The sequence below is a fragment of the Metarhizium acridum genome, assembly GCF_019434415.1.
Source record: "Metarhizium acridum strain ARSEF 324 chromosome Unknown scaffold_586, whole genome shotgun sequence".
NCBI lineage: Eukaryota > Fungi > Ascomycota > Sordariomycetes > Hypocreales > Clavicipitaceae > Metarhizium > Metarhizium acridum.
This window is the reverse complement of record NW_027094048.1, coordinates 193,446-215,925: the sequence shown is the minus strand read 5'-3', so window position 1 is coordinate 215,925 and position 22,480 is coordinate 193,446. Positions and strand designations below refer to the sequence as shown.

At 53.4% G+C, this 22,480-nt stretch overlaps 7 protein-coding genes across 8 annotated transcripts; 3 read left to right on the top strand and 4 right to left on the bottom strand.

The window, feature by feature from the left end:
- Positions 1-6,275: 6,275 nt before the first annotated feature.
- PTH2 (Gluconate transport-inducing protein) lies at positions 6,276-7,544 on the top strand (the record flags this gene model as incomplete). The annotated part of the gene is made up of 1 exon (XM_007809628.1): positions 6,276-7,544. The coding sequence occupies one exon, from the start codon at positions 6,276-6,278 to the stop codon at positions 7,542-7,544; it is 1,269 nt and encodes a 422-aa protein (XP_007807819.1).
- Positions 7,545-9,041: 1,497 nt separating this feature from the next.
- On the bottom strand, positions 9,042-11,075 carry J3458_021706 (uncharacterized protein). The gene is made up of 2 exons (XM_007809629.2): positions 10,549-11,075; positions 9,042-10,447 (listed from the first exon to the last, which is right to left on the bottom strand). The coding sequence occupies exons 1-2, from the start codon at positions 10,624-10,626 to the stop codon at positions 9,293-9,295; spliced, it is 1,233 nt and encodes a 410-aa protein (XP_007807820.2). The 5' UTR covers positions 10,627-11,075; the 3' UTR covers positions 9,042-9,292.
- A 366-nt stretch (positions 11,076-11,441) lies between these two features.
- Positions 11,442-16,145, top strand: J3458_021705 (uncharacterized protein). Of its 2 annotated transcripts, XM_007809630.2 has the most exons (2): positions 11,442-11,801; positions 11,878-16,145. In XM_007809630.2, exons 1-2 carry the CDS (start codon positions 11,656-11,658, stop codon positions 14,612-14,614), a joined length of 2,883 nt encoding a protein of 960 aa, XP_007807821.2. In that variant the 5' UTR covers positions 11,442-11,655; the 3' UTR covers positions 14,615-16,145. The 2 variants fall into 2 exon arrangements, with proteins under 2 accessions (XP_007807821.2, XP_065972259.1); XM_066122697.1 differs by having other exon boundaries at positions 11,442-15,261.
- Positions 15,012-16,145, bottom strand: J3458_021704 (uncharacterized protein; the record flags this gene model as incomplete). Its single annotated transcript, XM_007809631.2, has 2 exons — positions 15,518-16,145; positions 15,012-15,429 (listed from the first exon to the last, which is right to left on the bottom strand). Exons 1-2 carry the CDS (start codon positions 15,766-15,768, stop codon positions 15,012-15,014), a joined length of 669 nt encoding a protein of 222 aa, XP_007807822.2. The 5' UTR covers positions 15,769-16,145.
- A 138-nt stretch (positions 16,146-16,283) lies between these two features.
- J3458_021702 (uncharacterized protein) lies at positions 16,284-18,379 on the bottom strand. Its single transcript, XM_066122696.1, has 2 exons — positions 17,974-18,379; positions 16,284-17,904 (listed from the first exon to the last, which is right to left on the bottom strand). Exons 1-2 carry the CDS (start codon positions 18,040-18,042, stop codon positions 17,734-17,736), a joined length of 240 nt encoding a protein of 79 aa, XP_065972258.1. The 5' UTR covers positions 18,043-18,379; the 3' UTR covers positions 16,284-17,733.
- J3458_021703 (uncharacterized protein) lies at positions 16,299-17,024 on the top strand. Its single transcript, XM_007809632.2, has one exon. The coding sequence runs from the start codon at positions 16,508-16,510 to the stop codon at positions 16,916-16,918; it is 411 nt and encodes a 136-aa protein (XP_007807823.1). The 5' UTR covers positions 16,299-16,507; the 3' UTR covers positions 16,919-17,024.
- Positions 18,380-20,291: 1,912 nt separating the features above from the next.
- J3458_021701 (uncharacterized protein) lies at positions 20,292-22,130 on the bottom strand (the record flags this gene model as incomplete). The annotated part of the gene is made up of 5 exons (XM_007809634.2): positions 20,292-20,508; positions 20,623-20,720; positions 20,794-21,083; positions 21,191-21,882; positions 21,943-22,130. 5 exons carry the CDS (start codon positions 22,128-22,130, stop codon positions 20,292-20,294), a joined length of 1,485 nt encoding a protein of 494 aa, XP_007807825.2.
- Positions 22,131-22,480: the final 350 nt, after the last annotated feature.

The window sequence follows — 22,480 nt, the reverse complement described above, 5'->3', positions numbered from 1 at the left end:
TCGCTTGGAGGGGTGTACAAAGCGAGCCGATTATCCGTGTTCTAGCTAAGAGGCGAGAGCCCGCTGTAAACCAACGGCTTATCTTGTGTTTTTATTTTTTTCGACGTGCTTTCAATGTCGTGGTGATTTCACAAGGTAGCATAGCATCCCGTGGAAGCATGTCGCCATGTTGTATGCCATGTTGTCTCCGATGCAGTTCCATTACACAGGGTCAGGACACTCTGACCTGCATCACTGACGCCGTGTCTGAGGACTGCTTTAACTCTAGATGTATGTATCACTGAGAGCTTGGCGGAGAGGTGCCGTCGGAGCCGGCTCGGCATGCCTCCGACGTCATAATGGCACCTGATTCTCACTAGCTCCGTCTCGGCGAGCGGACATGTTAGCGAACGCACTGCCATCCCTCCCTCAGCTTGAAGAGCATTGACCCTTGGGTCCTTGGCTCGAGTAAAAATGGCAAGAAGATCGAAGATTAAACCCGCTCAGCACACTGCCCGAGTCTCAGGTTTGATCCAAATGTTCCCTCGGCCTGCTTCCAGGACCAAGCACTATTGTAATATGCTTTTGCCAGATGCGGCAGGAGCTGTGCAATATCTGCTCGAGTACGGACTACGAGTACTCGAATTGCATCGCACAAAATAGGCGCGCGAGGGCCGCTTAAACCAAGCTCCTCTGTCCAGAGATCAGGGTACAAGCCTATTAAGGTAAGTAAGCTTTGGGTTACCTCGCCTGTCCCGCCCCATATTCACGACCCATGCACCCTGCTCCGGCATCTTGTCCAAGACACCAAGCATCCATCTTGGCCATCTTGGCCTCACCCATCCCTTAAACGGCATCTGCCGCATAAGGAATATTAAGAATGGCATGCCTGTTCCAGATAACGGATCCTCATGTTCAAGAGTCTATCGGAGCACTCTGTACGGAGTACATTTGCCCCTTTGAGGCCGTCACCAGCTGCACCGTCAATTATTATGAGATTACGTATTACCGAGTACATATTTACTCCGTAATGCGGTAAACGGTAGCTTGAGCAAGACAAAGTCCCGGCTCCCTCGAGAATGGAGAGTCTATAGACAAGACGTAATCTGTGCGATTTCTTTAAAGATGCAAAAAAGCCGAGATAGTTGCCAAGGCCATAATTTCGTCATGAACCGCAGATGACTCTCCAGGCTTGCCGGACACGAGTTACGGAAAAAGCCGTCAAGAAACCGCAAAGTGTATAGAGGAATCGTTAACCTTTCGGCACTTCATGGGCTCTATACCGGCAAGGATTGACAGGCATCGACAAGAGGGTTATGGCGCACTCTTGTGCCGTCTGTCGCTGTAGCTGACATACTCCGTACTGTCTAGATGAATTGGCTCTTTGCACCGATTCGCATTCCATCGTCCAAAAATGGAGAAACAGTACCAGTAAAACACGTCTGCCTGTAATGTGGAGGCCACATTGTCGCATTTCGTCACGTCGCCATGTATTTTCCTGAAAAGATAGCTGCATCGTTGACTTCCTGAAGAGACGGTCTCTGATCGACGATGAAAGGGTTGTGCGAGCATCAGCAAAGGAAGGCGCGACGCACCAAATAGACCGCGCCGCAAACCTCGAAGGAACTCCATTTTTGTTCAGAAGTTAAACAGCACACAGACTACTTGGATGACCCAACAGTGACTATATTGGCCTAATCGCCTTCTTTACCACGATTTCGTTCCTGCGCAGGGCCCAGGACGGGGGGAGCGCCAACCGGAGAACGCTGTACGCGACTGAATAGAACAGCACTTGAGTTGATAAAGTTCGACGCTGGAGTCCCTAAACAGCGCAAGTCGGCGAGGCGGCGCTTCGACTAGAGCTGGACTCATGGTCTAAAAAAAACGTATCGGCGGACTTTTGCCCAAACAACTTCACTACGAATATGACAGTTTACCTTTCCTGCCCATCTCAACGGTTTGTCCAGAGCTATCTCCATGAGTGACCACCCCAGGGGTGGTGCTTGGCCATTCTCATACAGATTTACAGGCAACAGCTTAATAAATCGAGGGGGGGGGGGGGGGGGGGGGAAGGTCAAGCACACATGTGGCTCTGCCGCGGCTCGAGCTTGTGCGAGTAGTTGCAGGTTGGCTGGCGCAATCTGGGAGGCGTGACGACAATCTGCGTGCCGACTTACCCAGAGGCGTGGCCGCCACAAGCCAACGTCGCTGACACTGGGACGCGCGATTAAGTCAAGTGGCAACCGGCACGGAAAGCGGCTGATGCAGTGTTTGCTCCACGGCCACGAACATGGTTTCATGTACGGAGCATGAGTACTCTGTAATAAGGGATACGGAAGTGCGAGAACGCAGTCGGCAGAACCGCCGTCGCCTTCGTGGGACCTTCGTGGGAGAAGAAGCCAAGCGAGGCCAAGCCAACAATGAGCCATCTGCTACTCCATACTTTCGTTGGCGGTTGCTGCATAACAAATCCCAAACTTTGGAACCCGGCTGGTCCGCAATATCCGCGCCTGTGGAGGACAAACAACGTATCATGACGGCGGTATTACTGATTAATAAATACGGTGCCCACGGAGTACAAATTGGGAGAATTCTTCCACTCTAGATTCGGCTAAAGCGGATCTCCTTTGATACAAATCTTTGCCATCCGTTTTACGGAGAACTGGAGTTGCCAAGCCATTCCACCGGTGCCGACATAGCCAGAGACTCGCCATAACCCAGCCATGGAACCGCGGGCAAACTCCGTGGTTACTCCATACGCACTCGGTACAGAGAGAGAAATGTATCCACGGCTTGTGTCTGACCAATGGCTGCCGTGTCTCAGCCAGACAGCCTTGTGCCAGGTTGTGGTACCAAACAACGACAGCCCCTTTCGTCAACAGGCTAGAGGAAAAATTAAGCTTAGGAGGGTAACCTATGACCTTATTGTGCCGTTTAAACGCCCTCTAATTGGTGGGTGTCACCATCAAGACTGGCAACACACCCACCCGACATTACGTCGCCATAATCGCGGCAAAAAGAAGCCGGGTGACAAAACCACGTCTTGAATGAAGATGAAGATTGAATTAGGGACCATGGCGGACGGCAACGGAACTTTGATTGCGGCTTCGTCACCACCCCCTTCATAGCGATACAGGTTCACCGAGCCTGACCCACGCTTGTCCTTCCTACAGTGGACTGGAGTCTTGGGTCCATTTATTGCCTGCCTGCCTTGAGGTGTTAGTCGCACGAAAGAACTTTGTCCAGTGTCTGGATCATAGCGTTGCTCAACATGGAATAATCAACAAGTCTCTGTCAATTCCCGGGCGGCGAGTTATTAGGACAATCTTGAGTCGTGGTGTCAGGCTATTGGACTGCTCTAGTAAAAGTGTGGCCAAAGAAGTCAGTCTCTTGGCTTTCTGATGGACTCTCCCGTCTTTGGTTTCTTGGCTCGGCCGAGCGGCACGGTTCAAGCTTGCGCCGTGTCAATCATTTTTCCAGACCGCCCTCCCCTGACATCCCCCTGGAACATGGATTTCGATATTTTGTTTTACTGCCTGTCGGACCACCGCCTGTGAGGAGGCCCCTAACATTTGCAATTCGGTGTGCCTACGAAACCAGTTGAGAGAGCCGCCGCCACGGTCGTTCATTGGAGGCTGATTTGATCTGTTCTGTATTCGGGGACACAAAGTAGGGGGCCTGGGTCGGCTGAACAGGCCACTTGCTGTCTTTAGGGCTTGTAAGATATGGATGGCAACAGCACCAAGTTCAACCCTGGTTGGACCCTAAAGGTAACCTATCTGCAACCATGACCATTCATGAACTGGAAGCCACGGCGGGCGACTTGTGGTCAAGTCGAGGATGAAATAGAAGACAAAAGCCTTTGCTACGCCTTATGGCGAACAGAGTTGACCTTCCGTACCGCGAATACCAAAAATGGCAACGCATGGCCTTGACTTTTCGGGTTGGCAATGGGAAAGTTGGCGCCTTGCTCCGCAGCATACGCCAATAGGCTTTCTCCTATTTTGCCGTTGATGCCGTTCCGTAGTTGCCAACAAGAGCTCTTACCGGCACTTCGGCAAACTCTCCCCGTCGACAAACCGTATGTATGTATGCATTTCGAGCGTCAAGTTGTACGGAATACGGGGTAGGGAGTGCTGAGCTTATCAATTGATGGATCGTAAGACGACCAGCAACTATTAGTGCGTTGTCAGAATGGCTTCCTGATGCGTTGCGTGCTGGTCAGGCGACGCCACACCTGCTTCTTTGGCAATAGCTGCGCCAGACAAGCCAGATTAGCTCCATCAAACGACCCATAAAAGCTTGTCCTCGGAGGACGAACAGGGCATCCCAGTCATCCAAGCTAGCGCTGTCTGCCCTTCTACTCCGTACATTTGTATTATACATACTCGGTACAGTAGATACGATATTTATTCGCACAAACAGAGGATGGAATATCTGAGAGGGCGAGGCGCTCGCCCCACTGAGCCACCAGAGCCACCGGGAGCCACCGCAGCTCCGGATGCCTGGAGAAGGTCTGGTAAGTCTGGTAGAACACGAAGCTCGGGAGGAAGGCGTCAAGGACACCTATTGCTCTGAGAGCTCGCTTCTCGGCCTTTCCTCTTTGCCTTGCTGCACCTACGCCACTGTCTCCTTGCACACCCCTCCGTGGTCGCAGCGTCTAAGGATCCCTGTCATGCCACCCCCCTTCTCGGCTGTACGGCGCCGACTTATCCATGGCACTCGTTCACATTGATCGCTGGTCTGCTTGTCCCTTGCTCGTCACTCACGTCACGCACAGCGCCTTGCCCCAACCTTATTTCTTTGCCTCTTCCTGCTTCTCTCATCTCTTCCTTTGATTTTATGCTAATCTTTGGCATCCATTCCTTGACCGACCTTGGAGGTGTCTTGTGTGAAGGCTACCGTTAAAATCCTGATAGATATCCCTTATCCTTTTTCACGGCAACAACTCAAAGCGGCGGCCAACAGCAACAGCAACGCCGACGACAGCAACGTCACCCTCAGTTTGTGTTGAACAATCTTCCGGCTTAAGCATACCATACGATATCGTCACACAAGCAGCAATAGAGCGACAACGCCAAGGCCAAGTTGAAGGCAGAGCAACAGCAGCAACCACTTGCCTGTCCAACAACACCCTCGGATACTCTGGATAGACTTGAAGATCCAGGAAGAAGAAATAAATAAAGGTAAGTCGTCGGTGATAGATTTGCGCAATGAATTTGTATCGGGCTTGCAAACTTGGATTTGGATCTCTGCTTTCTTACACGACGAGCATAATGAGATGAAGCGCCCTTCATTTGGATCTTCGTCTCACCTTGGCGCACAAATTACCTTTCTGTGGACCCAGCCATTCAACACAGTGTTACTTGCTGGGCCCAGCATCTCTTGTGTTGAGTCATGATTCGAAATGCTCTCGGTCAGGAACCGCGACACCAAGAAATGTTTTCTGGTCCGGCTGCAAGCTTTGTATTGCCCCAAGTGTGGACTGGAGTTTAGGCACGCTGTGTACCAGGAAACTTTACCAATATCGCTTCTGGCCGCCTGTGGTCCACTCCCGTGGACTCAAAAGGTTACAACGAGACTGCCAAGACGTCTCCCACGGCCCCCCTTAAGAAGCATGGTGGCAGATCCTCTCGTCTCAAGTTGCTATGCACATCGCCAGAGGGCAGCCAGCGCCTTGACAGCAAAGAAGGGAAACTTAGGCCGAGTGGGTCTCAGCAGATCAAGTGCTGAAGGGTACTATCCTTACCGGCACGGACCAAGATGATGGCAAACCTCCCACACAATATACTTCACGGTCGCTCTAGCCCGCCATCGGCATGGGCGGGTCCCACGTTTGCTGCTGGCCGGCCGTCCGTCTTGTTTGACGTGGTAGCCCAGAAAGCACCTTGACACCACCCATAAGAGAGCTTGTTTCCCTGCTGCCTCTGCCCACATTACCACCTTGTCACCTGTCTGGAAAACCTCTGCCGCCGCCAGACCCTTTGTGTTATTCATCATCCCAAGAACTTGACACTATGCCAGCTTCTTGCCCTGATGCTGACCAATCTCTTTCTAGTCTCGACTGGTTACTTCGGTACTTTTTCAACCTGAAAGGGTTGCTTGCTGCGTCGATTTGGGCTCAGGTACTCACCAAGTTTTCAAAAACTTGATGGATCTGCCTCGAGTCCATTTCTTCGGAACCTAATTTTGGTGTAGTATTGCGCCAAACTTGACTATTTTCTCCCAGGTTTGACGTCCTGCGAAAGCAGGTACGGTTAACAACCTTCAAAACGGATTCCATCAGTTCAGACAAGATGGAGACGTACCACGGTTTCGTGCGTACTCCCAGCGACGCCATCAAATTGTTTGAGGCATGCCGGCTAGGGCTGCTACCCAGAGTACAGCGTCGACTCTCTGAAAAGGAGAGGCAGTCGATTCGCTCCGGTTCCGTCTTTGTGTGGGATGAGAGGGAAGCTGGCATGAGGCGGTGGACTGACGGAAAGTCCTGGAGTGCTAGTCGTGTATCCGGCAGCTTCTTGACCTATCGTGAAATGGAGGGCAAGCGAGGGGGGGGATTTGGAAGTGGACGACGAGGCGCCGGAAAGACACCTGATTCTGGCCGTGGAAGCGACGAGGACCACGATGACGGCGAGCCTGAGGGCTATCGATACAAAGCCGACGGTTTGATGAAGCAGTCTTTCAGCATCACTACCTCAACTGGCCAACATCTTCATCTGATTTCATACTACTCGCGCCCTCAACCAGGCCAGCCCGAACTCCCTCAGCCCAGCTCCGATCCTTCTCTTAGAGGAATCGCCCCTCCAAAGGGGATGTATCCAGAGTCTAGTATGGGCGAGACGAACCAGACTCCTGCTCTCACCCGGGCACCGATGCAACAGCCATATATGATTGCTCCTCACCACGCCCACGCTCACCAACAAGCCTATGTTCACTACGCCCAGCAGGGGTACGGATGGCCACCATCACCTGCTGCTACTCCTCCATACGCACATTACGCACCGGCTCCATTCCCGCCTGGTACTCACCCTCATCCTCTTCATCCTCACATGACCCAGGTTTCTTCGCAACTCCCTATTGCATATCCGGCGCCTCACTATACTCACGCGCCACCGCCGCCACACTATGACCGCCCTTCACTTCCACCCCTGCCGCAGTCCAAAACCGCCTCCATCCCGGCATACCAACGGGGAGCATCGCCGCCTAGACTCCAGGACTCTCCCGGACACAGGGAACGACTGGGCTCGCATGGGCCGTTGCCAGCACTCAACTCGGTCACAGCCCCGGTCCCGCATCCAGCCATGACACCACCGACCCGAAATCACAGCGTGAGCCCTCCAAGAAGTTCACACGAGAACGGTTTGCCCAATGCCTTTCCCAGTGGTCACAGATCCAGCCTGTCAGCGCTACTCCACCCTACTAGCGACTCTTGTAATAGCAAGCCTGCTAGCAATGGCTCCAGCAGTAGCAGCCCACGGATAAGCGGAGCTGTCATGGAGAAATGCGGCGGTGTCAGTGAGGATGCTAGAGCGCTGCGAATGCTGGACAAGAAATTCTGTATTTAAGCCTGAGATTAGACTTGGGAAGGTGGGGACATTCTATTCTCCGATATATATTTGGATATGAGGGCGGCATTCCCCTCTTTTGTATGAAGTTTCTGAGCTTGCACGAATAGCGTTGCTTGGGTTCTGGCTGATAAAATGGGGGTTCATCCAAGCGAGTTCTATCTGGGTTGACTTACGAATGGGAGGACCGGTGGTTTGAAGGCTTCAATCCTGGAGCATGTAGATACAGTCCATCCGGGTACATGGGCGTTTTTATCTTACTTATCAATGTTAAGTGGGCAATTTTTTGTCGTTGACTAATCTTGATCCCCATAATGCATACGAATGGAGTGTAATTGAACTTGACACCTGGGCATGCCCAAGCTATTTTCCCCCTCCAAGTTAAACCCCATTCTGTATAAACATATCAAAGTAGTTGATCGAAACCTTAAAATTTCCCACAAAGGCAAGGTGGAGTCTGCCAAGAGATGCAATCAATTTACATCATTCACAGTTGTGGCAGAATATGCAACTTGCCGATCAAGAAGAATACACTAACATGCTAGTTGTAGTATATTTTAGTATAGAGCGTGATAATTGGGTAGTTGATGTCCGCGTCATCCATTTACATGGAAGCAATGATGGCCTCGAAGAAATGAAACTTTTCTCTAACTGAGATCCATGAGATCATAAATGGCCGTCTAGAACACGGCGGTTGCAAAATTTTTCTCACAAGTGCACCGACCTCCTCTCACCCTTTCTTCCCCTGAGCCCCTTCCTCTACACAGCCCCCCGCATTGTCAAATGGGAGGCGAGGAGCAAAGCAACACCCGCAACTTAATATAGGACCGTTGCAAACCACGGCCCTGCAGCCCACCCGGGCAGTTAGTCGTCGGTGAAAAAGCGGCCGACGCAGCCCACGAACGAAGCAGGGAAAACTGCCGGTCAACAACCGAGGTTAAACACCGGATGTCCCCCCACCCCCTTTCCTTTTCTCTCTCTCTCTCTTTTTTTTTATGCGAGGCCCTGTGATTTCAAGAGGGATCGAGAGGAGGCATGCCACGCTTCGGCAAAGTTTGTGGAATTGCGTTATTTCAAGGTGGAGTTGGGGTACTGCTGGATATGGGCTAGGGAAGGGAGCTTATGATTAGGTGCCGGATGGCGTTTTCGACAACGAGTTGCCGATTGGCGATTGGCGATGGATGGGGGGGATGCGTGGCGGCCTTAGCTTCTTGTTGGTTTCCGACACTCGGGATCCCTCAGGGTCGTCGAGACTAAATATATACCGTCATGCTGCTATCTCCAAGGCGGCATAGACCGTGATGTTATCGGATTTTAAAGAGGAGTGCGTATATCGAAGGCGAGGTGCCCGTGTATTACAAGCTTCACTCATCTAGCGCTCTCGATTATCTACTATATTGTCTATTTTAGCACTCGCGTATAGTGGCGCATCTGCGGGGCCTGTTGAGTCTTCTTTGCGGGAGACGTGTCCACACGCCGGCCACGTGCTTGTCTCTTGTTGTTGCTTGCGGTTTGCCGTGGTGTAAGTGAGTCTGACGGAAATGTGTAGCGTGCTTGTTAATGAACAACTACTGTGAATGTAGTGAAGGAAATCGGTATTATGGAAATTCCTTTGAGTGCCTCGTAAAAATAATATAATAGACACATGTATCTGAGTGTCGCCCAACCGGTATATCCAGTTTGACTGTAGGACAAACGATCCATATTAAGAACGGTCCTTTGTGCCTTTATCAACCATATGCCAATCTTCACCTAGCCTTGATCGCTCGTCTCTTCAACACTGCCGACTTCTCATTCAAACCATGAAAGTCATGCGCATCCAAACATGCCTGTCGGCTCAACATGACAGCCCCTTCCTCACCGCCCGTACGATCTCTCATCTCCTCCTCATACTCGTCAATGGCAGCCTTGCATGATACCTTGCCAGAATACATCTTTTTGAGACATTGAACGAGGTTGTAAGCGTCTAGCATTCCGTGATTGGCAGCTTCACCGCGATACATGGTCATGGCATGTGCTGCGTCACCCACGAGCGTCACCCGGCCGTCACGATTATCCCAGTCGAAGCATGGCCAGTCTTGGAGTGTGATTTCCAGTACTGGTGCTGATTGCGGAATCTGTTCGACTGCTTGGCGAAGAAGTGGGTGAAATCCAGTGGCACGTCGCTTCATTTCGGCGACACGCTCGGCATCGCTGGGCGGGACCTCGTCCTTTCCGCCCTTGACCATCCACGATGTGATGATCTGAACTCTGTACCGCTCGTTATCTGTCCCCTTTGTGCCGTTCACTTCGGGAGACTCCATCATGGATACCCAGAGGAAATGTCCGGTCACGGGATGGCAGCCCTGGAAGAGCAAAGGGTCAATGTCGCGTAGAGGCTTGGCCTGTTCCGGGGTCATGTCTACCGCAGCACCTATGAACCGTACGGGAAGTTGGTGGTTTCTATAGTTATCCGGCACGAGAAACTTTCTTGTCTGAGAGTTGGTTCCCTCGGCGCCGATAATCATGCTCCCTTCTACGGAAGAACCGTCTGTGAAGTGAGCGCGAACGCCCCCATTCTCACCATTGGCTAGCTCAATGTTGTCTAACCGTTTCCCCCATCTCACATGATCCGCGACACCTTGGAGGAGAGCCTTGCGCAACTTCTCGCGGTTGACCCGGCGCCGCTTGTTGGGTGGGATGCGGAATTTGGAATCTAGAGTTTCAAGGTTGATGAAGAGAAAGTTGCCGTTGTCGTTGCGGCCAACCTCTGGGTCGACTTGGACGTTTTCAACTGCCTCAATGGTGGCATCATCGAGAAGCTCAACGAGGAACGGTAGTGCCCAATGAATTGTAATGGCCCAGCCATGACCGCGAGCGTCAATATGGTCGTCACGCTCGTATACTTCAAAGGGTATGTTGGCCTACAGGTGGGCACGGTTAGCGAATTCAGAAACAGAGAACCAGCAGCGCTCAATCAGGAGGCTGGCTTGTTAGTCAAGCAGTTGAAAGGACCTGGTATTACCTTTTTGAGGCCGTGAGCAAGGGTCAAACCAACGATTCCAGCACCGCTGATAATGACAGGCTTTGCAACGGAACTCATAGTGATTATGCTTGCAAAGGCTGGAAGCGAAGCCTAGGCTCAGTTATGTGGCGCGCCCGTTTGGTGGTTCAGGACAATATCTGTTGGTTTTGCAAGTTCGTACAATGAGTACTCAATTGTTGCATGCCCAGTGTCTATTGCCTCTCCCTTCTCAAAGCTCATGTCGTAGAAGTTACGCGACATCAGTCGTTACCGGTGGCAATTAATCTGAAAGAATCCGGGGTTGGACCAAGTGGGGTTGGTTGACGGCTTGACAACTTCGATGACTTACTGACAAGACCAAGGTTCGCAAGTAGCGCGAGCAAAGCCATCGGAACTTTGGTCATGATATACAAAAGGAAAGAGTTCCGAGTTGACTACTGCGTTGCGTGCCAGAACGCTTCTTGAAAACTGGCTGCCTATCGGATCTGGTCCTGTGGCCGTCGGAAATCGTCTCTGCGCGCTCTTTCCTCAACGGCCGCGGATCGCAACTGCCCTGCGCCAATTGATTGAAGGTTGCTTTCCCCCACCCAGCGAGCCAGCCGGACCGCGGCGGGCTGGTGGATGCAGTGAGTAGTGAGTGCCCCATGGCGGCAAGCCGGCAACAGACGTTGCAGCTGCGACTCTGTGAGACATCTCTTTTAGCTGCGGAGTGGCTTGAGGGGGTCCCTCTGCCTCATCATTTTCTTATATAATCGAGTCTCCGCAAGCCAATCCGCAGCCAAGGTACGTACCCCCTCCTGCAGTAGATTCGGCTTTGGCACGTGACGCGCCGTGTCGCTGCACCCAATCGACCGTCGAATTATGGAGCAGCCTTGCTTTTGCTCCCTGCATCGCTTCTCTGGACTCCAGAAGCTGCTCGTACCGGATCCATGCAACCGATCCCGACGCGCGACTAGAGCTCTTTGAGTGCCAGGCTGTGCCGATTGACCACTGTCGCACGACACATTGCTGTTGCAGCGCTTGCAGACCAGAGAATGCTGGTGTGAGCAAGCTCGCTGTATGCTGCATTTCCTCTAGCTCTGGCACCATTGCTGTGCCGCAGCCGCCATGTTCACCTTCTGCCCGCTTCAAGGCGCGCTGTCCGAGTCCACGGCGTCGCAGTCACTCTTGGAGCTTGATGGGGGAGTCAAAGTCCTCGTCAGTCTTGGATGGGACGAGACTTTTGACGTTAGGAAGCTAGAGGAGCTGGAAAAGTGAGTTTTTCTGACCCTGTTATGAATATACCCTTGATAATCTGTCGTGTTGACAACGAGCCTTACCTTTTGCCAGACAAGTGCCAACTCTTTCCTTGATCCTTCTCACTCATGCGACGGCCTCCCATCTCGCTGCCTACGTTCACTGTTGCAAAAACTTTCCATTGTTTACGCGCATACCTGCCTATGCGACTCGACCTGTCATTGATCTTGGCCGATCTCTGATTCAAGACCTCTATTCTTCAACGCCCGCCGCCTCCACCACCATTCGCCAAAGTTCTCTATCCGAGATAGCTTATGCCTACACACAAACGGCCGCCACGGCGCAGAACCTCCTGTTGCAATCGCCCACTCCCGACCAGATTGCGCGATACTTCTCCCTGATCCAACCCCTCAAATATTCTCAACCGCACCAACCTCTTCCGTCTCCGTTCTCACCACCGCTGAACGGGCTCACCATCACCGCATACAATTCCGGACACACTCTTGGAGGTACCATCTGGCATATACAACATGGTCTGGAGTCGATTGTTTATGCGGTGGACTGGAACCAGGCACGAGAAAATGTCTTTGCTGGCGCAGCTTGGCTTGGAGGGGCGGGAGGCGGCGGCGCCGAAGTAATAGAACAGCTTCGCAAGCCTACAGCCCTAATTTGCAGCAGCCGTGGCGCCCAGAAATCGGCACAGACTGCCGGCCGCGCCAAACGAGACGAACAGTTACTCGAGATGATCAAGACCTGTGTTACCAAGGGAGGTACCGTGTTGATACCTGTTGATTCTAGCGCCAGAGTCCTGGAATTGTCCTATCTTCTCGAACATGCATGGAGAGCAGACGCGGCGTCCGATAATGGTGTCCTGAACTCGGCCAAATTGTATCTTGCTGGCCGGAATATGTCGAGCACCATGCGATACGCCAGGAGCATGCTGGAATGGATGGACGATAACATCGTTCAGGAATTCGAAGCCTTTGCCGAGGGTCAACGAAAGGCAAATGGAACTGTTGAAAAGAAAGACGGCGGACCATTTGACTTTAAATACCTTCGACTCCTGGAGAGAAAGGCACAGGTTTCAAAGCTTCTGGACCAGGTTGCCTCTGCCCAAGGTGAAGCAGCAAAGGGGCGGGTGATACTTGCGAGCGATGCGAGCATGGAGTGGGGTTTCTCGAAGGATGTCTTGAGGGGGCTTGCCAAAGACCCAAATAATCTTGTCATATTGACGGATAGGCCGACCATTGCCAAGGATGATAGGCCCTCAATAGGGAGAACTCTATGGGAATGGTGGAAGGAGAGAAAGGACGGAGTGTCTGTGGAGCAGACTAGCACTGGTGACAATATCGAAACAGTCCAAGCAGGTGGCCGAGAGCTGGAGATTCGCGAGGCTTCCCGGCAAGCGCTGGAAGGTGATGAACTTGCCGTGTATCAACAATGGCTGGCTACTCAACGGCAGCTCCAAGCAACCCAGCAGACTGGTGCTGCTGGATCTCTTGAAGGCCCGACGGACGTTGTCGATGACGCTTCTTCAGAATCATCCTCAGACTCTGAAGACGAAGATGGTCAGCAACAAGGCAAGGCACTGACGGTCTCAGCCACCATGGGCCAAGCAGGCCGAAAGAATGTTATTCTCAAGGATGAGGACCTCGGCATTAATATTCTCATCAAGCGTAAGGGCGTCTACGATTTCGACTCGCGCGGCAAGAAGGGTAGAGAGCGATGCTTCCCAGTAGCCATTCGGAGAAAGAGAAATGACGATTTTGGCGAGTTGATTCGACCCGAAGACTATCTCCGAGCTGAAGAGAAGGATGAAGACAATGCCGATGGCAGCCATCTAACTTTGGACGACGACAAGCTAGGCAAGAAGAGAAAGTGGGATGATGTGGTCAAAGGCGCAAACGGCCCCAATAAGCGACCTCAGCCTGGCAAAGGTGCTGCTGAAGATGGTGATGACGGCATCGCTGCAGACGGCCATGCAGCCGATGATCTCGACGATGTAGAAGACACAGAACCCGAGGAGCCGACGGGTCCCTGCAAGCTGGTTTATACCACTGAAACGGTCCAAGCCAAGCTCCGCATCGGCTTCGTCGATTTCAGCGGCCTCCACGACCGCCGAAGTTTAGACATGCTCATCCCCCTCATCCAACCCCGAAAACTCATCCTCGTCGGCGGCAACCACGAAGAGACTATGAGTCTTGCGGAAGACTGCCGCGCCGCACTCGGCATGGACGGTGATAAAGCCGTCGACGTCTTCACCCCTTCGGTCGGCGTCTGGGTTGACGCAAGCGTCGACACCAACGCCTGGGTCGTGAAGCTTGCGGACCCCCTCGTCAAGAAACTCAAGTGGCAGAACGTACGGGGCCTATCCATTGTCACTATCAGCGGGCAGCTACTCGCGACCAATACCACGGCCGAGGCTACTGAGCCCAGTGACGAAGACTCCTCCAATAAGCGTCAAAAGACGGAGCCTTCTACCGCCGTGGCCCTCACATCCACGGCCCTCGCAAATTCCTCTGGCGTCCTGCCTGTCCTCGACGTCATCCCTTCAAATCTTGTGTCAGCGGCTAGGACGGCCGCGCAGCCTCTGCATGTGGGAGATTTACGGCTTGCCGACTTGCGAAGGGCTATGCAGGGATCCGGGCACGGAGCCGAGTTCAGAGGAGAAGGTATCCTCGTTATCGACGGGTCAGTGTCTGTACGCAAGACCGCGGAGGGGAGAATCGAGGTGGAGAGTGTGGGATTGCCGGTTGTGGGGAGGAGAAATACGCTGTATGAAGTCAAGAGGGCCATCTATGACAACCTGGCTGTTGTGGCGGGGGCATGAAGCACGAGTAGGAATTTGTACAATCTGGCACTTGGGGGCGGAAGCATGTATTTTGTATCTGGGGGAACGAAGACGTGTGAAGCTGCTCACGTAGTTATGATGACATAGACAGACACAATAGGGGTTTATGAAGCGGTTACCTGGAAGTAACAGAAGTAATAATGACATTTGTATCTGGTATTATTTCGATAGATGATAGCTCCGCTTGCGTCGTCTCGCGTCAAAAAAAACATGGGAGGGAAGAAAAAAACCCTCAATGCCCATTTCCCCGCTCCTGGCTTTTTCCCCCTTGGTTTAACACTAGTATTATAGGACAATCCAAACGCCGAGCAATGCACGCTATTCCAAGATGAAGACACAAGTTTGAGCAAACACGGCGGTAGAATTCCGAGGCGGCTCAGTCCTTTGCTTGCTTCATGCCCACCATTTCATATTCGCCGGCTCCGTCCTTCCCACGGCCTCTGCCTCTGCCCCTGCCGCGCGAGAAGCCGTCGTCCTCGGCGCCGGCGTCGTCAAGACCGGCCTGGCCCTCCTCGGCAGCAGCCTGGCTGTTGGACGCGGCGGCCGGCGCGGAATTCGAGCCGAGGATTCGCCCGCCGCCGAAGAAGACGGGCTGCAGCTCGCGGTAGCGGCAGCCCCAGATGCCGAGGGCGACGGCGGCGGCGGCAGATGCCATCATGGTCATCCACCACATGGAGTGTCTGGGGAGAGAGCGCGTGTACAAGGCCGTGAAGAGGAGGTGCAGGAAGTGGATGGTCAGGGCAAAGTCGGGCACGAGCTTGCTTCTCGCGATGAGGACGACGATGGCGACGGCCCTAGAACCGCGGCGTTAGTAACTCTTGCGAGGGCACGGGTCCCATTCCGCAAACTGACGGGGTTGGGGGGGACAAGGGTATCACGTACATGCAGAGACCGCCGTCAATCAGCCAGATGAACGATAGCAGCCACCCCTGGGTTGTGTCGCCGCGCACGGCGTCCCATCCTAGTATCATGTCGACGCTGAAGCTCATGCCTGCTACCAGGGCCGTGAAGAGCATGAGCACCCCGGCCGTTGTGTAGTATAGTGCTTGGAGGGTGGCTATTTGCGTGGCAATCTTGAGCGGCTGGAGCTCAGATAATGCGCCAGCTCGTGGGGGCTTTCTCCGCCGAGCCATCGTGGGATGTGGTCGTTGTGAAAGAAGGGGGGCCGCGCCAGTCGAGGTGGGCGGGATGTATATGTAGAATCAGGTGTGAGTCGACGAGTTGGTGTTGGCGAGATGGGATAACAGTGACAGCGCCGGCGCTTGTGGATGGCTATTCTTGATGCTTGTGTAGGCGACGCGATGTGGTTGCCCTGGCTCGGTGTCTGTAGCTCCCAGCCTGCTAGAGTGCACAGTCGTCAAGGGAAAAGATGGCAGAATCCAGGTGACTGTAGTAGAAGGAAGAAACATATGTTGCGTGTGTGCGCTCCAGAATTAAAAAAAAATAAATAAAACGGAATCTTGACGTGGCAGAAGGCGGGATAGTAACCTGAGAATGTCGAGGGTTTGCGATGGGTGGTTCAAGCCACAGCTCGGTGCTCTGCAGCAGGCCCGTTGAAGAGTGGCCGGCAAAGGCCGTGGGCTCACCGCCCGGGATTCTGCCATTTACTCGTCATAGCTTTTTGAAGGCCTCCATTGCAAAGCTCCAGATTAACTTGTGCAACTAGCAAATACACATCATCCATTACTCGGCACAAGTCTGCATCCGCCAGCTCTCTCCTTTCAAGTACCAATTCGATTCCCCATCGGACGCTGATGACGAAATCCGTGTGACACAGACGCGCATATTCAGCAGAATCACAACCAAACCACCCACACTCGCTCCGGCACCACTACATACACAAACAACACCCGTCACGCGTACGGCGTCACAATGAGCTGGTGGCCGTTCCCGTCGTCCTCCCGCGGCGACGAGATCCGGTCCGGCGCAGCCATACCCACGCGTCAGGAGCGCGCGGTCTGCTGGGCCGCCCGCGACGCATACTTTGCCTGCCTCGACGCCCACGACATCCTCGACGCCAACAAGGACGCGGCCGCCGCGAGGCGCGCATGTCCCCGCCAGAGCGACGACTTCGAGCGCGACTGCGCAGCCGCCTGGGTCAAGTACTTCAAGCAGTGGCGGGTGGCGGATATCCAGAAGAAGAGGCGGCTGGAGGAACTGAGGAAGCAGGGCGCGCAGGAGATGGAGGTGTCGACGACGTTTGCGCCGGATGGGGGTGCCGGGGCGAAGGGCAAGGGCAAGGAGGATATCCAGGATATGCTGGAGAGGAAAAAGGCAAGGTAGTGCGTAGATGATTATACGGGAACGGCGCGGGGGGGACTCTTTCTTTTTTCTTGTGTGTCTATATAACAACAACGGGAGGGTTTTATGTATATTATTATACGCCACACAATGAGTCGGTCTCAGCTGTTAGCTGTTGGCTGTGTACAGTACAATAAATGTTATGTGTATGAGATGATTAGGTACGTGGTGTGCGGCCCCGGCGGACGTTTGGGCTTCGCCTCTCAAGAACCGTTGCAGCTAGTATATGAACGAGCCAGGGGAGTAGACAGCCGGTCCGTTTCCGATGTACACGGAGAGTCCAAGATAGGCGTCGTTCAACAATTCGTGGTGAAGACTAGCCAACGATGTACCTGCGCCATGTATCGTATAAACCGCAACAAGACCCAGGATATGCACTGTCGATAGTAAACCCAGTCCATACATTGCCGGAGTCACTCCAGTGCAAGTCCCATTTACAATAGTATAACATGAAAAGAAAAAAAAGGAGAAAAAGAAGAAAAAAACGGCCGAGCCGCTGGCGCCATGAATTCAATATTGATTCGCTCAACCCGCCAGCCATGCAGCCCATATAAATCCCAAATCTCCAGACATGAAGCAAAAACCCTTGATCAATTTTTCTGCCCACAACCCCCAAGACGGCCTCGCTCAAAATACGCCCGGCGAAAAGTCAAGGATAGTAGCCTTGTCCAACTTCTGCAGAACCTCGAGCACGAAACTGGCCTGCGCAGGATCCTCGTTGACATAGTAGTCGCGGTCCTGCTCGCTTTCAAACTCGACAACAAAGGCGTGGGTAGAGCCGTGCTGCCAAGCTCGTTTCAGCACAAGGAAAGAATAAGAATTACTGCAGTGCTGGTGCGCGGGCAGGTCCTCCTTACCTGGCAGCCCTCGATGCTTCTATCCAAGCCGCCCATGGAAGACTTGATGTAGGGCCGCTTGGAAGCAGGATGGAGGCACTTGTTTCTCAGGCCGAGCATCTTGTCGCAGAGCTGGAGAACGAGGCGAGTTTTGGCGGTCAGCGATGGAAAGTGTCTGTAGGGGGTGTTCCTGGAACTCACATCGCGGCGTTGGTCGGGCGTCTGGCCGTCCTTGAACTGGAAGAGGACGACGTGTACTACTGGTGTCATGGCGGTGTTGTTTTTGCCCTTTTTAACGTCTTTGCGAAGAGGTTACTATGCTGGTCACGCCTGGCTGGTGAGAATCCGTGGGATGAGCGTTTTTCCTTGTCAGTCGGTATGATAGGGGAGCAAGACAGTGTCAATGGCAAGCACCCGAGCTTGCAACTACGCATGCCAAGACGAAGAAGAAGAAGACTGCTTCTCCTTTTATGCTTCTCTTGCAACGATCCAAGGTGTCATCGGCCACGCCCGTCAAACCAGCATCAAGTGGAGCGCCGTCAAAGGCAGAGCCGAAGCGTGTCGGCCGCGCAAAATCACGACATCTGGAGTTTTTGCTCCCAAGAAGGTGAAAGCCAGTGGTGCAACCTCCTGAAAAACCAGAGGGCCAATCTGGGTCGTGGGCAGTGCGATCTTTGTCGGGGAGCGAAGGTCTCGAGTCTCTACATCCCCATGCGTAATTGTGATTTCCGACGAGGGAGATGGGAAACGTACTCCGCCGATAATCGGCCATTATTTTTATCATTATTATTATTTCCCTTGCCTCGTGCAACAGCAGCTTATTTTGCGCGGGTTGTACGACAGATGGCGGCAAGTCGAGAAGCGACGATATTCGGGGAGCCGTTTTCATACATCATGTGTGACGTGTCCGTCTCCCTTGATTGAATCCGTCTACGAATCACCGTCACCGAGGCAGTTCAAGACATGGAAACGTGCGGCTGTACTTTTTGAATAAAACGGTATATTGTCCGATTCACACCATTTTCGCTGAATTTACAAGCCACTGCCGCGTCCGCCGCCCCAATCCGTAGAGCCACGAAAGAGCCAGCTTCCATGCCTCGTCGCAAAACCATCGCCTCACATCAGGATCAGCCCGTACGTGACCAGCCCAACCACCACGGAAATCTTGCCCAGCCCCGGCTGCGACGGCCTCCGCCCGGCATTGTGCATCAGCGGGTTGGGAATCGTCGTCGTCGGCAGGCCCGTCTGCTCCCTCGTGTACTGCGAACTCGTCGTGGAATTGTCATCCGCCCTCGTAGTCACTTGTCCGGCCGTCTTGTCCGACGCAGATGGCCTTGCCGTAGTCGTCGACCCCGTCATCGCAACCGTCGACGTCATGTACATGGTTGCCATTGCGTCAACCGCCGCCGTCTGTGTCTGTGTCTGTGTCTGTGCCAGCGCCAGCCCAATCAGACTAATCAGCAGGGCGAACAGGTTGACCATTTTGCCCGCCATAATGACTCTATTCGCCGTCTGTTTGGGGGGTGCGTGGGATAACTGGAGGAAGGGGGTGAATGCTTCTTGCATGGGCAAAGAAAACCGGCGAGATTTCTCAATTCACCAGGGTTTTAGAGTTCGATTTCTTCTTGTTTCAAGCTCAATGAGAAAACAGAGTGTGTCAGTTCAACTTGGGTCTGTACGAATGGAGGGATACTTGCAACCGTCAACTCCTTATATCTATGCCACTTTCTGCGGCCGCCGACGCGCTGCAAACGGTATGCAATACTCGTCGAATCGCGGCGCCATCAGCCAGTAAAGGACCGACTATTCGGTGTAGAACCTCTCTACGCGTTTGTTGCACCCGCGACTGGCACGCCGAGGGCAATATGTGTGTTTCTGCCTTCTCCCTCCCTTGACGTCTCCACATACCACGCTCCATGGCAAAATCTACCACAAGGAGAGAGACAATTGGTGCCAATTCCGGGTGGCAGCTAGCGATTTTGGATTTTGTGTCAAGGCCGTTTTGGTTTTCTTCCCCCTTGCCCCTTTAGTGTGGCTAGCCATGTGGTTTTTGTTCTCAATCAATTCCTGAGCGCGTGGGCTTGCGTGGCTGGTCTGGTTTGACTTGACGGCTCAGGGGGCTTTTGGGCCGGGAAATAGATTGAGACGGATTCTCGAGTCGCAGATAGCCTCCGGTATGGGGGTTCCAATTGATGGCTTTGTGAGACTGGACTATGAGTCGTCGGTGTAGAGGTGACAATCGGACATTGCCATCTATCGGATGCCAGCTATGCATGTCCCGTAGTCGACTCAGTTTGGGGAGATGAGTGTCGGGTATTCATTGGTTTTCTTGAGAGAGTGAAATGTACCTGTACACTACCCGTGCTGGGTTATTCTCGCGCCGCTGTGTTCCAGATCACTCAAATGCCACTTGAGCGAAATGCACCACTTGGCATCCATCGCAATACTCACCAGTAGGTGACCTCTATAGCCGCAAAAAGGGTGCAAGAACCCCGTCCTTCATCACGAAATAGCCCCCATCATATCATATACCTAAACCGTGGGCTATCGTCCCCCAGCTCCATCAACTCCTCCTCCTCCATATCCCTAAACTTGTCCTCCATCACACCGGCCTCCCGCCTCTTATTCTGCCGCCAGTACCAAAACCACAGAAACCCGTAAATCGCTGTGCCCATGCCCACCATGCTCAGGCAGACAGCATGACCGCGAATATATCTCGGGGCATCTGGCTTGGGGCTTGTAAAGCGTCAACATTGCCACGCCCGCCAACATCCCGAAACAATAATGACAAATAAACAAGAATTAAAGAGAAGAAAGGGAGCGGGGAGGGCTAAGCAGCCAGAAACTTACTAAATAAAAGCAGACATGACGCCGGCGGCATTACCAAAAGTAAGCTGCAAACCCGTCGACGTTGCCCTCTTGCCGTACCGCGGTGAGTTGTTTGGCAACTAAGTCGTCAGCACATCTCTCAGTCAGTGTCCTCGACGGCAACAGGAAAAGAAAGAGAGAAAAAGAACGAACCCACGCCAACGGCAGCCCAACAACAACATACAACCCGCCTGCTACCAGGAAACACGCAAAATAATGCACACTAGTCGCCACGTCCGCCAGCAGCACTCCGTATCCGACCACACTGATGGACCCGAAAATGACACAAAATAGTCCCCTCATCTGCATACGGTCCGACAAGAACGCCGTGGCCATGTAAGCCGCCGCGCCGAGAAAGTAACACGGTATAGTAAGGAGTTGGACCTGCGCCGTCGTCCATGTCCCCAGTGCCTGGATGATTGTCGGCAAAAAGGTAGAAAAGCCTTCGCTACGCATTAGCAAGACCGGAATGTCAAACGGAGACTACGATTCAAAAACAAGTTGAGCAAAAACAGGCTGGGAAAGGGGGCAATTGGGGAGGGAATCCCACCGTAAAGCATGGTATCAACCCCAAACTGCGCAACATAAAAGGCCCAGGCCTTCCAGTCCGTCACGGCCCTCAGCACATCACTCTTCTCGATGCCGCCGCTGCTCTTGGTGCTCCCATACTCCCTCCTCCTCCTCATCTCCATGAGCGCCTTCTCGGCGTCGTCCAAGAACCACGCCGTCTCGGCATCGTTCGGCAGCACAAAGTACGTCACCACGCCCAGGACGACGCTCGGAATGCCCTCGACGATCAGGATCCACCGCCAGCCGCTGAGGCCCTGCACGCCGTCCATGTGCCCGATGCCGTAGGCGAGCAGGCCGCCCAGCGCGCCGGCCACGGCCGCACTGACAAAGAGGTACCCCACGCGCAGGGCCAGCTCGTTCCTGGTGTAGAAGAAGGTCAGGTAGATGTTGAGGCCGGGGAAGAGGCCGGCCTCCACGGCGCCGAGGAGCAGCCGGCACGCGACGAGGCTGCCGTAGGACGTGACGAGGCCCATGAGCGTCGCGACGAGCCCCCACGACACGGTGATGAAGGCGATCCAGCGCCGCGGCGTGAAGAGCTTGAGCACCAGGTTGGACGGCACCTCGAACACCATGTACGTCACGAAGAAGATGGATATGGCCACCTGGAACTGGGATGTGCTGAGGCCGAGGTCCTCCTCGAGCCCGTAGAGGCGAGCGTTGCCGAGGTTGACTCTGTTCCTTTCTGTTTAGCCATCAAAGGATCCCGGGAGAGAAGTAGGGCGAAAGACAAACCTGTCCACGAAACTGAATAGGTAAATGCCCATGATGAGCGGAACGAGATACAAGTCCAGCTTGCGGACCAACTTCTTCTCATCGACACCCCGACTCGCACTGGCCAAATCATCCAGCGTGGCCCTCCTACCGAGCCGCGCATCGTCGCTGGAACTTTCGTTCCCGGAACGCTGTTCAGGCAATCCCATCTCGGTAAGCTTGGCAGTCCGTCGTTGCGCAACGAGGCAATTGGCCAAATTGCACTACTTTACTCGCCAGATGTCCTTTGCCGTCAATCTCAAATAGAATCCTCCCTCTAAAAATTCAAAATTTGCCGCATCACAAGCAAGGCAATTCTCCCAAGGTGGACTGCGTAAGGACGGTACGAGGCGGCCAAGAAAAAGATGTGCCCTAGATCCAGACCAGATGGCACAACTCATACGTTTCGTGTGATTAATGGCCTGTGGCGCAAAGAGCTGGGTGTCCTAAGCCGTGTGTCATTCTGAGACAATAAGGCGAAAACCTCCGCATAGATTTTTCATTCTGCACAGGATAAAAA